The sequence below is a fragment of the Aotus nancymaae genome, unplaced genomic scaffold (assembly GCF_030222135.1).
Source record: "Aotus nancymaae isolate 86718 unplaced genomic scaffold, 86718_ANA_hifiasm-v0.15.2.pri h1tg000010l, whole genome shotgun sequence".
NCBI lineage: Eukaryota > Metazoa > Chordata > Mammalia > Primates > Aotidae > Aotus > Aotus nancymaae.
Window position 1 is genome coordinate 27,687,302 of NW_026988421.1, and position 17,227 is coordinate 27,704,528.

A 17,227-nucleotide genomic window follows, 5' to 3' on the forward strand; every position below is an offset into this window, starting at 1 on the left:
GTGGATCATTTGAGATCAGAGGTTCAAGACCAGCCTGGCCAACATGGTGAAACCCTGCCTCTACTAAAAATACAGAAATTAGCTGGGCATGGTGGCACGCACCTGTAGTCCTAGCTACTTGGGAGGCTGAGGCAGAAGAATCACTTGAACCCAGGAAGCAGAGGTTGCAGTGAGCAGAGATTGAACCACTGCATTCCAGCCTGGGTAACAGAGCAAGATTCCGTCTTAAAAAAAAAAAAGAAAAGAAAAAGAAAGAAACAGAAAAGAAGTAGATTCGCTTTTAAACTCCCAAACTCTAGAGAGCCATATTTTTTGCCTTGACTGACACTTTTTACAACTGATTTCTTCTTTTCCTTTATCTACTATGAGATAGAAATTTTACTCTTTTATGGCAGGCATGGTGGCTCATCCATGATTCTGGTGCTTTGGGAGGCTGAGGCAGTAGGATTGCTTAAGGCCAGGAGTTCAAGATCAGTCTGGGCAACATAGCCAGACTCTGTCTCTCCAAAAAAAATAACTTAAAATAAGCTGGGCGCAGTGGCAGGAAGCTATAGTCCTAGCTACTTGGGAAGCTGAGGTGGAAAGATTGCTTGAACCCAGGAGTTTGAGGCTGCAATGAGTTATGATTGTACCACTGCACTCCAGCCTGGGCAATGGAGGGAGACCCTGTCTCAAATACAAACAAATAAAAACAGAGAAGTGCCTGATGATGTGTTTCTTTCCAATTCCATATCCATTTCTTCCTGGACTAATCCTTGATTTTGTGTCAGATATTAATATGTATTTATAGGCTAATGAGACACTGTCTCAAAAAAAAAAATTTACTCTTTCCTATCAAATTTCCTAAATAACTGTCAATAATCAATTGTGGGTATTCCAATCTCTACATATACAAGTGGCAAGTAAAAATCCCTACTTTTTAAAGAAAAAATAAAATCCACTATAAGCAAGTGAAACAAGTAAATGTAAGATAACCTCAACAAACTCATGTTTTCTAAAGGCATTTTCTATTTTAAGAACCATTTGTCACCTAACAAATTCCACAAGGTTTCAGGATACAAGAGCAACAAAAAAAAATCACTTGTGTATCTATATACTAGCAATGAACAATCTGAAAATAACATTAATAAAACAATTCCATTTACAATGGTATCAAAAAATAAACAATATACTTAGGAATAAAGATAATAAAAGGATTACAAGCACACTGAAAACTACAAAACATTGCTGAAGGAAATTAAAGAGGACCTAAATAAACGAGATGACATCCCTGTTCATGGATGGAAGACTTCATACTGTTAACATTGCAATATTCCCAAATTGATCTACAGATGCAATGACCCTATCAAAATTCCAACTGCCGAGCCGGGCATGGTGGCTCACACCTGTAATCCAAGCACTTTGGAGGCCAAGGCAGGCAGATCACCTGAGGTTGGGAGTTCAAGACCAGCCTGACCAACATGGTGAAACCCCGTCTTAAAAAAAAAAAAATTCCAACTGCCTTTTTTTTGCAGAAATGGGCAAGCTGATCCATGAAAAATTCACATGTCAATGCAAAGAATCCCGACAGCCATAACAATCATGACAAAGAATGAAGTTGGAGGATTCAAACTTCCTAATTTCAAATCTTACTACAAAGCTGCAATAATCAAAACAGTGTAGTACTGACATAAGATTAAAGATCAGCGGAACAGAACCTAAGGTTCAGAAGTAAACCCTCAAATGTACGGTCAATTTTTTTTGTTGTTGTTTCTTTTGTGTGTTTAAGGGAGATCTTAGAACAATTCTAAATCAATTTTTTTTTTTTTTTTTTGGAGACAGAGTCTCACTCTGTCTAGTCACCCAGACTAGAGTGCAGTGGTGTGACCGCAGCTCACTCCAACCTTGACCTCTTGGGCTAAAGTGATTCTCCTGTCTCAACCTCCTGAGTAGCTGGGACTATAGGTGTGTGCCACCACGCTGGCTAATTTTTTTATTTTTAGTAGAGATGGGGTTTCATCATGTTGGCCAAGCTGGTCTTATACTCCCGACCTCAAGTGATCCACCTACCTCAGCCTCCCAAAGTGCCAGGATTACAGGTGTGAGCCACCATGCCTGGCCACCAATTGATTTTTGGCAAGTGGGTCAAGACAATTCAATGGAGAAAGAATAGTATTTTCAACAGACAGTACTGGGACAACTGAATATCCACGTGCAAAACAAAAAAGTTGGACCCATACCTCACATCATATACAAAAACTCAAAATGGATTAATGACCTAAATGAAAGAGCTAAAACTATAAAACTCTTAGAAGAAAACATAGGCATAAATCTTTGTGACCTTGGATTAGGCAATGGTTTCTTAGTTATGACACCAAAAGCATAAGCAACAAAAGAAAAAAATCAGGTCTGGTTGCAGTGGCTCACACCTGTAACCCCAGCACTTTGGAAGGCCAATGCTGGATGACCGCTTGAGGCCAGGAATTCAAGACCAGCCTGGGCACATAGCAAAACTCTATTGCTCAAAAAAAGAGGAAAAAAAAAAAAGGAACAAAAGGCAAATTGAACTTCATCAAAATTAAAACCTTTTCTGCTTGAAATGTCACTACCAAGAAAGTAAAAAGACAACACATAGGATGGGAGAAAAATATTTGCAAATCATATATCTGACAAGTGACTAGTATCCAGAATATAAAAAGAACTCTTACAATTCAACAATAAAAAGACAAATAATCCAAGTTTAAAAAGGGCAAAAGAACTGCATTGACATATCTCCAAAGAAGATATAGAAATGCTCAATAAGCACATGAAGAGATGCCCAACTTCATTAAGCCATTAAGGAAATGCAAATCAAAACCACAATGAGATACCACTTCACTCACTAGGATGGCTATCTTCAACAATAACAAGTGCTGGTGAGGATGCTGGAGAAATTAGAACCCTTATACATTGTTGGTGGGAATGTCAAATGGTGCAGCCACTTTGAAAAATAGTTTGGCAGTTTCTCAAAAAGTCAACAATAGAGTTACCATATGATCCAGCAATTCTATTCCCATGTATATACCCAAGAGAATTAGAAATACATGTCCACGATCTAACAACTAAAAGATGAACACCTGGCCTAACAGAAGGGCTTCTGAGATCCTGCTCCAGCTCTATGGCCAGCTTGCTTTATAACAGGTTGGTTTTCTGTGCCTTTACTATTCCTCATTATTTAAAGCATCCTTCATCAAGACATACCAAGCAGGGACACTGAGGCAGAAGCCCGGTACAGACCAATGGAAGGAAGGTAGTTGTGATTCACACACTTCTAAGTTGCTCAGAACTCACTCCAATAACATGCCCAAACTAAATCACAGTCCTATTCTATAAAACCACTGACTTACCTTCAGGTTAGGTTGGGATTTGTTCAAGAATGTGACATGCACAACAATGTTCATAGAAGTATTATTAATAGCCAAAAAAATGGAAACAATCGAAATGTCCATCTACTGAGGAGTGGATAAATAACATGTGGTATATCCATAAAACTGAATATTTTGGCCATAAAAAGGAATGAAATACTGATACATGCTACAACATGTGAACCTTGAAAACATATGTTAAACGAAAGAAGCCAGCCACAAAAGGCCACATTTCATTTCCATGCTATATGAAATGTCCAGAATAAGCGAATCCATACAGACAGTAAATTAGTGGTTGCCAGGGACTAGCGGGAGCAGGAAATGAGAAGTGACTGCAAACAGGTATGGAGTTTCTTTTGGGGTGATAAAAATGCTCTGGAAGTAGACAATAGTAATGATTGCACAACCTTGTGAATATACCAAAAGCATCAAATCATACACTTTAAAGGGGTAAGTTTTACGGTATGGGAATTATGTCTCCATTTTAAAAAATTTAAAAAAGAACCAATTGTTTCAGCAGTAAAATGTTCCTCAAGAGAAATGGAATGAATTCCTTAATACGAGCAATGGTTAGTTTTCACAAGATCAGGATTCATAATGTTCTTAGCAGATTTGAATTTTTTCCAGGTATATCATGTACAAAGTTAACAAGGAGATTTTCACAAAGACTGGCTATGATCACCCCACCCTAATACATCAGCTATTTTCACTTTTACCACATTACCTTCAAGTGTATACACATGGACATATTTTTGCATGTCTATATTCCATGCAAATAATCAGTGTAAGTTTTCCCATTATTGCTACACGGCCTTCAAGATTATCACTGAATGGTTGGAAATAGTTCACATTTATAATTTTTCTTAACTCTTTCTCCTCTAAGCCTTGCCTTGAAGTGCTAGATATTTATTTCCAGTTTTTCACTGTTTATACATAATGTTGCGATACACATACAATATAAAAAGCTAACATAGCTTTTTATACTTTTTTTTCTTCTCTTGGATACCTGAATTAATATTTCTAGGGGAAAAAAATTACTAAATCATTTTTATGACACCTAGTTGCCCTCCAAAATTATTCTAAATTTACACTGCTGGCTGGGAGCAGTGGCTCATGCCTATAATCCCAGCACTTTGGGAGGCCCAGGCAAGCAGATCACGAGGTCAGGAAATCGAGACCATCCTGGCCAACATGGTGAAACTCTGCCTCTACTAAAATTACAAAAATTAGCGGCCAGGAGAGGTGGCTCATGCCTGTAATCCCAGCACTTTGGGAGGCCAAGGCGGGTGGATCACTAGGTCAGGAGTTTAAAATCAGCCTGGCCAAGATGGTGAAACCCCCATCTCTACTAAAAATACAAAAAATTAGCTGGGTGTGGTGGCATGTGCCTGTAATCCCAGCTAATCGGGAGGCTGAGGCAGAGAACTGCTTAAACCTGGGAGGCAGAGGTTGCAGTGAGCCGAGACCATGCCACTGCACTACAGCCTGCATAACAAAGTGAGACTCCATCTCAAAAAAAAAAGAAAAAAAAATAACTGGGTGTGGTGGCGTGCACCTGTAATATCAGCTACTCATGAGGCTGAGGCAGGAGAATGGCTTGAATCCAAGAGGCAGGGATTGCAAAGATCATGCCACTGCACTCCAGCCTGGCCACAGAGTGAGACTCCATCTCAAAAAAAAAAAAATTTATACTGCCATAAGCAATACAAACTTGCTATATCAGACATTACCATTTTTCATGCTTTTTATGCAATCAATATCAAAATATTTTCTTTTTTGGTTTTCCTTTAGTCTTAAAAGCCTTTGGTTATTCAAGGGCTTCCAAAATCCATGAGCATTTGCTTTTAAAATGCACACTAACATTCATAGCAGCATTATTCATCATGGCCAATCATAATAAAAAGTAGAAACTGTCTAAATGTCCATCAACTGATGAGTTGATAAACAACTCAAGTCAAAAGACTTGTTGTCTTTTTCAGTTGCTTATGATTAAAGAGAAATGAATAATTATTTTAAACTCAGTATTCTTACTGTAAGGAAAGTAAAACCTGTAATAAATTGTTCTGTTTTCCTTAAAAATATATATGCATGTAGTCACTTTGTCAAATGCTAGGAAAATAACAAAGCTTAGGATTCAATCACAATAAAAAGGAAAAGAAGAAACCTATAATAATTAGCCACTTTTTTTTTTTTTTTAAGAGACATGGTCTTGCTTTGTCACCCAGGCTAGAATACAGTAATGCAATCACAGCTCATTGCAGCCTCAAACTCCTAGATTCAGGTGATCCTCCTGCCCCAGCTTTCTTAAAGGCTTCCTAAAGTGCTGGGATTATAGACATGAGCCACTACACTCAGCCTAGTCACTTTTTTTTTTCTTTTTTGAGACGGAGTCTTGCTGTCACCCAGGCTGGAGGCTAGAGTACAGTGGCACGACCTCAGCTCACTGCAAACTCCACCCCTAGGGTTCAAGCAATTCTCCCACCTCAGCCCATAGCTGGGACTATAGGCACATGCCACCACACTCAGCTAATTTTTGTATTTTTAGTGGAGACAGGGTTTTACTGCGTTGGCCATGATGGTCTTGAACTCCTGACCTCAAGTGATCCGCTCACCTAGGCCTCCTAAAGTGCTGGGATTACAGGCATGAGCCGCCATGCCCAGCCAGCTTAGCCACTTTTGAGATTTCAATACCAATAACTATAAGGACAAATGCCAAAATGTCTCCCTTGACTATCAAGCTCTAGTCAAGAGAAAGATCAAGAACAATTGTTATGGGTTGAATGTGTCCTCTCAAAAATTCATGTTGAAACTTAATCCCCATAGTGGTGAAGAGATAGGGCCTTTGGGGAAAGTAATGAGGGCTCTAAACCAGTGGCTCCTAAAAGTGCTGGAGGGAACTAGCTTAGGCCCCTTTTCACTTTCCATTTCTCTGCTATGTGAAGATGCCACATGAAGGCTCTCATCAGACACCAGTGCCAATGTCTTGATCTTGGACTTCCCAGACTCTAGAACTTAGAAATAAATTTCTAATACATATTTTTTTTTGAGACAGAGTTTCACTCTTGTTGCCCAGGCTGGAGTGCAGTGGCACAATCCCAGCTCACTGCAACCTCCACCTCCCCGGTTCAAGCAATTCTCCTGCATCAGCCTCCTGAGTAGCTGGGATTACAGGCACCTACCACCATACCCAGCTAGTTTTGTTTGTTTGTTTGTTTGTTTGTTTAGTAGAAACGGGGTTTCATCATGTTGGCCAGGCTGGTCTCAAACTCCTGACCCCAGGTGATCAACCCCCCTCAACCTACCAAAAAGTACAGGGATTATAGGCGTGAGCCACCACGCCCCGCCAATTTCTATTATTTTTAAGTTACCCCATCCGTGGTATTTTGTTATAGCAGCACAAACAGACTAAGGTAACAACCAAGAGCCTATAGAAAGAATTGTTATAATAAAAATACTGGTTAACTAAACACAAAGTGCCAGGTACTGTTAGAAACATTTTTACATTTATTAGCATAATAATTCTTACTAAGTACCATGTGAGTTAGAAAATATCCCCATTTTACTATGAAAAAGACTTATGCTTAAAGAGGATAAGTTACTTGTCCAAAACAGATCAAGGAAGAGCGCATTTTTCTTAACCTTTGCATTAACAGATGCTATCCTCCCCATAGCATATGAATTCAAAAAAGAAGCACTCCCACCTCAGAATGACAGCAAGGGAGGGCTAAATATGATGATATGAAGATCTCACAGTCATTACAACAGGGTTTATGTTCAATCATAGCACTAATATAACACAGGGAGAGGGTTTGGCATCCCCATTATCCGATGACAGCTAAGCTAGACTACAAACATCTAGTTCCTCTTTCTGAAGCCTGCCACCACCCCTACTTCTTTTTGAGACAGAGTCTCACTCCATTGCCCAGACTGGAGTGCAGTGGCATTATCTCGGCTCACTACAACCGTCGCCACTCAAGTTCGAGTGATTCTCCTGACTCAGCCTCCCAAGTAGCTGAGATTACAAGTGGCCACCACCATACACAGTTCATTTTTCCATATTTTTAGTAAAGATGGGGTTTTACCACGTTGGCCAGGCTGGTCTGGAACTCCTGACCTCAAGTGATCCGCCTGCCTGGGTCTCCCAAAATGCTGGGATTACAGGCGTGAGCCACCATGCCTGGCCAATTGCTACCTCTTTTTATCCTACATAGTCATCCTAGAGTTGCCAATATCTGAGATGTAGAAAGAAATAATGCTTCTTATTGTCTCTTCAGTGTTGGTATGATTTGGGGTTTCTCGTTTGTGTGTTCTGAGAAAAAAAAAAAGATGAAAAGACAATACTTTAAAAAAACTGTATTCAGTGCTAGTGATCCACTTCCATGTGTTTGAGTTTAATAGTACTCTTTATATGTCAAGCAAATCTTACTGAATTGGAAGTGTACTATCAATAACATATACATACATATATATATATTTAGAGAAAAGGGCTCATTTGAAAAATATATGCTACTTTATAAGTAACTATGCATCTAATTACACTCCACAGGTTCACTCTTAAAAGTTTATATAAGGCCAGGTGTGGTGGCTCACGCCTGTAAACATAAAATTTTATATTTAAAATGAAAGCAGGGGTCAGGCATGGTGACTCATGCTTGTAATCCCAACACTTTGGAAGGCAAAGGCAGGTAGATCACTTGAGCCCAGGAGTCGAGATCAGCCTGGGCAACATGGCATGACCTCATCTCTACTAAAAATACAAAAATAGCCAGGTGTGGTGGCTCATGCCTGTGGTCCCAGCTACTCTGGAGGCTGAGATAGAAGGATCACTTGAACCTGGGAGGTTGAGGCTGCAGTGAGCTAAGCTAGCACCACTGCATTCCAGCCTGGGTGACAGACCAAGACCCTGTTTCAAAAATAAATAAGTAAAAGCAGGAAAACCCACAAAACAGTTCAGTCTGTTTTGTGGGTTTTCCTGGTTAATGATATTTTAAATTGTGTTTAGAATTGCTAATAATTAAAAATAACCAGTCCCTCACAATAGTTAAGAATGCTTCAGAACTTAAATAATTCAGAGGCCCTTTTGTGAGGCAGGAAAGGCAGTGTGTAATCCCATAAAAACCAAAACGTGGTCAGAAAAAAAAAAACAAGAGAAAACGCAAACAAGGTCTTTTCCTGCTCCATCCAGCTCCTATTCAGTCAGAGCTGGTATTTAACTATGGTCTCTCCTCACCTAAATGTTTATGCTCAGACTTCAATGATCCCAGTAACATAATAACTTCTAAAACACAGCATGATTCTCTGTAAGAATTTAGCTTACATTTTTTAAAACTTGGGAGGGGTGTGGCACAGAAGGTACATAGATGCATAGTACATAGATTTCAAATGCTTTGATGAACATTTCCATGGAAATTTTACAGATCTGTATGTACTATGAACAGAAATGAAAAGAGTCAAGGAAGTTTCACCCCCATAGTCCTAACCAAATCCAATCATCATTACTCTCATAGAAGAAACTATCAGCTGGGCGCAGTGGCTCATGCCGGTAATCCCAACACTTTGGGAGGCCAAGGAGGATAGATCACAAAGTCAGGAGTTCAAGACCAGCCTGGCCAAAATGGTGAAACCCCGCCTCTACAAAAATACAAAAATTAGCCGGGCACCTGTAATCCCAGCTACTGAGGAAGATGAGGCAGGGAATTGCTTGAACCTGAGAGGTGGAGGTTGCAGTAAGCCGAGATCACGCCACTGCACTCCAGCCTGGGCAAGAGTGAGACTTCATCTCAAAAAAAAAAAAATCAATGAAAAAGTAAATCATTAAGAGATATCCAAACTAAACTAGATCAAATGGAATATCTTTTATTTAATTACCTGAGGCTTCAAATAATCTAGGTATCAATGCTCATTTCCTAAAATACCCTCTTAGTCGAACCACAATAAAGTAAAAACTCAGTTAAACTAAGATAAAAATGAAACATAAAATTAAATAAAACTGAGTTCACACACTTGGACTTATTTTCTATATAATAAAATGCTTGTCAAAAATTGCTTAAATCCAGGTCATCTAAAATATTGACAGCAAAATCACAAGACAAATAAAAACCAATGGTAACACTATTTGCTTTTTCAGTGACGCTGCTACCTTCATCTCTGAACAAGTTGGGACCAGAAGACCAGCCTGCTGGAGCAGAAAAAACTCTAATCTAGAAGTCAGGGACATGGGTTCTAGTTCAGTTGCTGCTACTAGCTAGGTAGATGGCCCTAAATACCACTTACTTTGTTTTTTCTCTTTCCCAAGGTTTACTTTCCTTAATCAAGAGGCTGACTAGACCAGTTTTCCCTAAACTCACCTAACCATAAGAAGTACCCCAGGGAAACTGTAAACGACATGGATTCCAAAGCCCTCTCCCAATTCAGGAGGTCTCTGGGTGAGGCCGAAGACCTTATTCTTATTAAGTGATCCAAGTAAATCTTATTTATCATCAGGTAAATCTGGCAAACACTGGACAAGATAATCCTCAAGCTGCCTGCCTTCCAGCTCTGATTCTATACTATCTGGGTATTTCATAATAGTGTTCTGAAAACACACAAAATTACAATCATTTAATGTATGATACTGCACAAAAATAAATGTATAAGATCATGAAAACAAATATATCCACTCCCTGTGACATATTTAAACACAAGTAAAAACATCTTCTGGCCAGGCATGGTGGTGCACCTGTAATCCCAGCAACTTGGGAGGCTGAGATGGCAGGATTGCTTGAGGCCAAGAGTTCAAGACCAGCCTGGGCAACATAGCAAGACCCTAACAAATATTGATAAAATTTTTAAAAAATTCCTAGACTCAAGGCAAATAGAACACTTAATTTGGTGAGAAAAAAATGTATTTAAGTGCTCAGCATATTAATATGGAGAGAGACTTGCTGAGTTATAGAAAGAAATTACCTAATATCTTAGGTGAAAACTGCACAGTGCATTCTTTCTCTGAAGAACAACATTATCTGGTGATCCCACCTGTTCCCAACTAAGAAAAAGCTAGAAAAGAGGCTGGCTGAGTCCCTTCCAGCTGTAAATAGCATGCTCTGCAATACTGGAATGCAACTGTTACAAAGCTAAAAGAAAAAAAAGGAAACAGTAACTGGTTACTAATTCTTCAAATGCACCTCAGCAGAGACAACCTGGTGGCCCAATCTTTTGTGAGGACAGTTTTGTCAGGTGAATGGAGAGCCTCTAACAAGCTTTCCACACACAAAGGTGGCAGCCTTTCATTTTGCTTTTCCTTCCCCCTACACTACATTGCTCTAGTTTTTCTAAAATTCTCATAATCCTCTAGTGGTATTTACTGAATTCATTCTCTTATTTAGACTTGAAAGTAACTACAAAACTAACACACACACACAAAAGAGAAAGGCTCCTTGCATGGAATACAGAATATGGAATACAGAAAGCAGAGTTGTGCAAAGGATGCTCATTAGCGACCAGTTATACAGATAGATTCAAATATATAAATAAAAACCAAGATTAAAACACAATAAAACTGAGTTTGACCAATTACTCTGTGACCCTTGCAACAGAAACAGATAAGAAACCAACAGTGAAACATTATTACATAATTTAGCTATGGGAAAAACAGTTGTAGAGCAGCCCATGGAAGAAGCACACTAGTGCAACACAGTGTTAGTATAAAACATTTCCAGAATGAATCCTGATGCTTGACATGCAAACACTGTCAACACAATTCTTTAGATTTAGGATCACATAGGCCAGAAAACTTATTTGTTTTAACGGCAAAAAAGGGGACACCAGTTGTTATGAACAATACCACAGAAGCATTGGGTTAAAGCCATATATGTTTAAACACATTTTTTTTCTATTTCCCGATAGGCTCTGAGGCAGTGTTGAGACAAAAGGCTAAACCTCACACTCAGTAAAATAGAAATATCAAACCAGGATCAAGGAGAGCAGCATAATAGAGAGGTTAAGAGAGCAGGTCCTGGTATCACAAAGACCTAAGTTAAAACCCCAAGGCACAAATTACCGAGTGACCTTGAACAAATTGTTTCACCCAAGAGTCAATTTCCTCATTTGTAAAACGGAGATAATACTTCATTCAGCTATTGTGAAATTTAAACAAGGTGATTCATATAAAGCCCTAGCCCCTGCGCCTGGCACAGAATACATAGGTAAGTAATAATCATCACCATCATCATGATCAAACTGTAAAAGTAGCATAATTACTATCTTACAACCTCAAATAAAGCCAAGAGTTTCCTGGTAGCCAGAGAAAAAAAGTCTGGGCAACATAGTGAGACCTTGTCTCTTGGGAAAAAGAAAAAAAAAAATATGAAAGAAGACTTCACATATAGTAATATAAAGGTGGCTTTTCTTCCCACATTACAGAACCTTCTATTTGGGCTCAAGCCATCCGCCCACCCTGGCCTCCCAAAATGCTGGGATTACAGGCATAAGCCACCATGCCTGGCAAAAAGAATAATTTTCAATGAGATCTGGATTTATGATCTAACCAGTTTGTGGAGTTACAGTTGGCATTGCTGAGGTGTATGTTTTGTTTCTGTTTTTGTTTTGTAAATAGGGAATTTAGGAGAGAGGTAGAGGAAGAAAAAGTCTTCAAACCATCCAATACACCATTATTCAGTAGAGTAAAACAATAAAGGGTTGATTGTTAAGATTATGTCATAATTGATTTAGAAAACGACACATCAGTTGAAAGCCATAAAAAAAGAACCAATACAACTAACAGTAAGGTTAAAGTAACCAAACTCATCAAAAAAAAAAAAAAAAAAAAAAATCCAGGAAAGGGAAGGTGAAAAACTCAATTATTCCCATAGTTGAAGTAACAAATACTCATTCTGTCCTTTTAAGATCATGGCTTAAATTTCCCATTTGCAACCAACTATCTTTGTCTGCTCTTCCGAATATGCCACTAGCTTGAATATATGCCTTTAACTTGGACTATCTTCTTTTTTTTTTTTTTTGGAGACGGATTCTCACTCTGTTGCCAGGCTGAAGTACAGTGGCATCATCTCCGCTCACTGCAATCTCCACCGGGTTCAAGCTATTCTCTTGCCTCAGCCTCCTGAGTAACTGGGATTACAGGTGCACGCCACCACACTCAGTTAATTTTTTTGTATTTTTAGTAGAGAAGAGGTTTCACCATGTTGGGATGGTCTCGATCTCCTGACCTTGTGATCCACCCACCTTAGCCTCCCTAAGTGCTAGGATCACAGGCGTGAGTTACCTCACCCAGCCAACTTGGACTATCTTCTTACCAAATACATCATTCTTGTTAAAGACAAAAATAAAATCTTGTGCATTATTATTTTTCTAGAATTCATGGGAAAATATTAGTAATTCCATCATTTAAAGAATACATTTCAAAAAAATACTAAGTAATTTAGAAGGAAAAAGAGCTCCTCATGAAAATAAATCCATCATAGAAAAGTTGTTCAAGTTCAATCAAACACAGATTTCAAAATAATATGAATTTTGAAATTTTGAGTAGGGGCAGGATTAAGGAGCTGTGATGTAAAAAACTAAATTCTCAAGGTAAAAAGGTACAGAAGTGAAGAAAAGACTTCAGCAAGAAGTACAAACTAGTGTCATCAATCCATCAGTAAATGTGCAAAATTCTGAGTAATAAAAAATATCATGTACTAGATCATCTGTATCAATATTGGGAAATTTAGCAATAGAAAGACTTTTTGGGGCATTTCCAAACATTCCAATGTATCTTTCTGTATTACAGATATTACTGCAAAATGAAAGAAGTTAGATGCTCTAATTAACAACTTAGCTGTGAAAGAATGAAACCCCAAGAATAATCTATGTCACCAAGAGATACTGGATATTTTCTTTTTACTATTTAAGAAACCAGAAGAACCTCCTTCTGCTTTTAAATGCAAATATACCAATCTTCAAAGCACATTCTACTCTATCCCTTTATATAAAAATTACTACAATGTGATCCTGTTCTAGAGAGGACATCATTCAACCAGAAAAATGGAATTAGGACAACCATACGCTATTTAAGTATGTTCAGATCATCATATCCAGTGAGCTGTCACCAGGTACATACCACCTTCTTCAGAGGAGAGACAACTACCAGTGATCAAAATTCTATTTGAAGAAGGAAAACTTAGTTTTGAGGACTATCAGGTCATGAAAGCTTACATACACAGTTCAATACCAGCACATGCACTAACATCATAATTCAAAAACTCAGCAACCCTTGGTTTTCAAATAACACTATTGACTGGAAACATCCAGAACTTCAATAATAATAGTATGAGTTGCTATTTACCTGTTTATTATATGGTAAAACAAACAAATACCACAATGCAAGAAATGATGTGCTGTATAAGCACCTTGGAACAGTGAGAGTTGACTTAGAGACATACCTCAATTTAATGTATCGGTGATCAAGGTTAAAAAAAGAATACTTTAAACTGAAAGAGTCAAGAAATAAATAAGCCCTAATAAAGGGAATCATTCTGCTGTCAAAGGTTCAAGCTTTCTGCCAAAATCACACTTGGTCTGAGCAACTGTTAACTGTTGTCAGATAAATGTAAAATAGTGAAGAAGGCTACAGGAGATACAGCCTCATAAAAGGCTAACTCACCTCTAGTCTTTCAAAGTTACATATTAATAACTAACTTTAGTTTAAAGACAACAACAAAAACAACTCTTTAATAGCTAAGAGAAGTCACATCCAAAACAGGTAAATTTTTTGGTGGTACTTAGTTCACCCCACCCACCCCTTACCCTCAAAGGCAGACCTCAATCTCCCCCACAAGTCGCCAGGCAAGAAGGAACAGAAGCTATAGAAAATGTACTTCCAATCTTTGAAAGGCCAGTGTGGACGTTTGAGGAGGAGGAAAAGGACTGCAGTGGGTTTACAAAAGCTATTTAAATGTTTTCCAAATGCCTGTGACTAAAGTCAACTAAACGGCATGGCATCAGCCAGCCCCTACCTTCACCTACCCACTAAGAACCCAGACAACAAAGGCAGCAGACCCCTCAAGATCAGAGGCCCACACAAAGGACACACACACACACACACACACACACACACACACACAAGTGTCATGCAATGAAATTACACAGCCATAATGGGAAAAAGTAAGTGATGGCTGTCTTGTGCTTTTAAAGAACCTAGTAGCACTTACTAGTTCAATCCAGCCCCAAATCCACGCCACCCTTTCAACTTTGCAATTAAGAGAGAGGAGAAATCCCGGTCAACTCGCCTTGGGGGGTTGGTCTGAGGATAGGGGACTCAAGAAGGGAGGAGGATGGAGAGAGAAAGAGCAAGCCAATGAAAGATACCAAAATTTCCCACCTTTCTTAAATTCTTCCAGCATAGCGTCCAACTTGGTGTCATTGAAAACAAAGTGCAAGGGATGGTTATAAAATTTGGTGATGGTTTTCAAGGGAGTACAGTCATCCGGATCCACGAAGGCCAAATCTTTGACAAACAGCAGGTCCACGATGTTGGAGCGCTCCCCCTCAAACACTGGAATGCGAGTGTAGCCGCTCTCCATGATCTCAGACATGGTGTTGAAGTCCAGGATGGCTTCGCCGGTGATCATGAAGCAGTCCCGGAGCGGGGTCATCACGTCCTCCACCGTCTTGGTGCGGAGCTCCAGCGCCCCTTGGATGATGTTTAGCTCCTCCTTAACGAGGTCGTTGTAGGGGTCGGTGACCCGGAGCATCTCCAGCAGTTTTTCCCGGTTATAGACGGTGCCTATCTCCTGGCCCAGGACGCAGTCCAGCAGCTTGCTGACCGGGTAGGAAGCGGGAAAGGTCATCATCATGAAAAACTTGGTGAGGAAGATGGTGTTGGCCCCTACAGCCAGGCCGTGACGGGAGCAGATGGCCTGAGGCACAATCTCCCCGAAGATGACGATGCCGATGGTGGAGACTACCACGGCCACGAGGCCCGAGCCGGCGATGTCGTCAAGTAGGATGGTGAGCGTGGTGTTGACCAGCACGTTGCCCAGCAGCAGTGAGCACAGCAGGTAGTTGCCCTGCCTGCGCACCGGCTCGATGCGCTTGGCGTAATTCTTCTCCTTCTCCGTGCCGCAGTTCTGCACGATGCGCAGCTCCATCGGGTCCAGGGCCATAAGCCCCAGGTTGAGGCCGCTGAACATGCCCGACAGGCACAGCAGCAGTGAAATGAAGATCACCTGCAGCCAGAAGGGCAGCAGGAACTTCTTCTCCTCGCCTACGATCATCTTGGTGTCCTCGCCATCGTGGTAAATCCAGGTGGTCTCGGCCCACGGGGGCGGCGGGAGCCCAGCCACCCCCGAGCCGCCCTTGCCCCCGACGGCGCCACCCGCGGACCCCGAGCCGCCGGCGCCCAGGGCAGGCGTGGAGAGCGACGTGCACAGGTAATAAGACTTGCTTTTCTCCATCTTGCGTAGCGGTTTGATCTCAATCTCGATGATGCCCGAGGTGCGGCGGTTGAGGATGATGTGGGGCAAGATGATGATGTCTGAGGTGCGGATGCCGCAGCGCTGGGGGCCGCTGTCCGGCTCCGGCGGCGCGGGACCACCCAGTCCGCGCTCGCCCGGGCTGTGGGGCCGCCGCTCCTGCTCGGTGAAGGCGATGCGGGACCACGTCTCGTTGTTGATATTCTGCCCGTACACCCGCAGCTTGACCCGGGTCCGTTCGCTCACCCGCAGCGCCCCCCCTTCCATGAACGACACGTCGTTCGTGTCCTCCAGCCGCAGCCCGATGATCACCGTCTCCTCGTTCTCGCCCGCCGCTGTGCAGCCGCCCGCGCCGCAGCAGCAGGTCAGCAGGAGCAGCGGCAGCAGCCGCCCCGCCGCTGCTTGCAGAACCCCCCGGCCGCGGCCGCTGAGGCTGCGGCGAGCCGCCATCTTCCAAGTGGGCAGTGCGGCGGCTGCCTGCCCGCCCGCCATCTTTACTTTGGGTTCACAAGCGCCACAGCCAATCATAGGGTGGCTGCTCCAGCTGCGGCTTCATCTTTTCCACCCGGCGGCGCGAGCGCAGGCACCAGCCCCTGAGCGAGACTGCAATGGAGCGTCCGCGGCCAGTGCTCAGCAGTTCGCCTCCCTGACTGACAATGACTCGACCTCGGCCAGCTGAGGAACCCCAAGGCTAGCAGGAGGGGACAGAGGGAGGGAGAGGAGCGCCGACTGCTCCCGCGAGAGGCAGACCGACCAGCCAATCACGAACGGGCGCCCGCCCTCCCCGCCAGGGGGCTGGAATGGGGGCGTGGCCGTGTGCCGCTCCGCGGACCAATGGCAAGGCAAGTGGGTGGGGCGATGAGAGCCACCGTCCCCAGCTGCACGCCAAGTTTCCAACTGAAAGGCGCGTGACTCTTGTGTATGTGCGAGGGGAGGGGGCGTGGCAAGCTGGGACTCGAGAGCCAGTCAAAGATGAGCGCTGTAGGAAAAGGGGCGGGGCCTCCGTCCCGCTGCCAATAGGAAGGAGCTGTCCGCAGGGCCGGTGCTCCACAGGAGGCTCTGTAGTAGATCCCGGCGCCTGGACCGGCTGGGTTTAGACCAAAGCCTTGAGGCGCGAAGTGGCAAGTTGCCGCCGCATCAGCTTGCTAGCTCTCCAGTTCTCAATTCCTAGGCAGAAAGCCTCGGCGCCCTGCTGCCCCGGGAGCCCGAGAAGCCAACTAGACAGCCTAAAAAGCCGGGGCACCGGCCGCACTCCCCAACTCCACCTGCGCTGCGCTCCGCAGGGGTAAGCGGCGTTGGTGGCCCTGCACAGGGGCGGACCAGCAGTCCTCGCGCCTCTTCTAGAGGACGCGCGCCCTCTGCGGTTTGCGGTCACGTGGCGCCACCTGCGGGCCG

General features: G+C 42.4%; 2 protein-coding genes across 3 annotated transcripts in view; both read right to left on the reverse strand.

The window, feature by feature from the left end:
• Positions 1-16,515, reverse strand: part of CNNM2 (cyclin and CBS domain divalent metal cation transport mediator 2) — a 161,239-nt gene extending 144,724 nt beyond the window's left edge. Inside the window, exon 1 of one of the 2 annotated variants that reach the window (XM_064373914.1) lies at positions 14,740-16,515. In XM_064373914.1, the coding sequence (XP_064229984.1) occupies positions 14,740-16,360 (1,621 nt within the window). In that variant the 5' untranslated portion in view covers positions 16,361-16,515. The remainder of the gene's footprint in view (positions 1-14,739) is intronic. The other variant, XM_064373915.1, reaches the window with a different exon arrangement.
• AS3MT (arsenite methyltransferase) overlaps positions 1-17,227 on the reverse strand; it is a 166,674-nt gene that overhangs the window by 109,064 nt on the left and 40,383 nt on the right. The gene's annotated exons all lie outside the window — the stretch shown is intronic.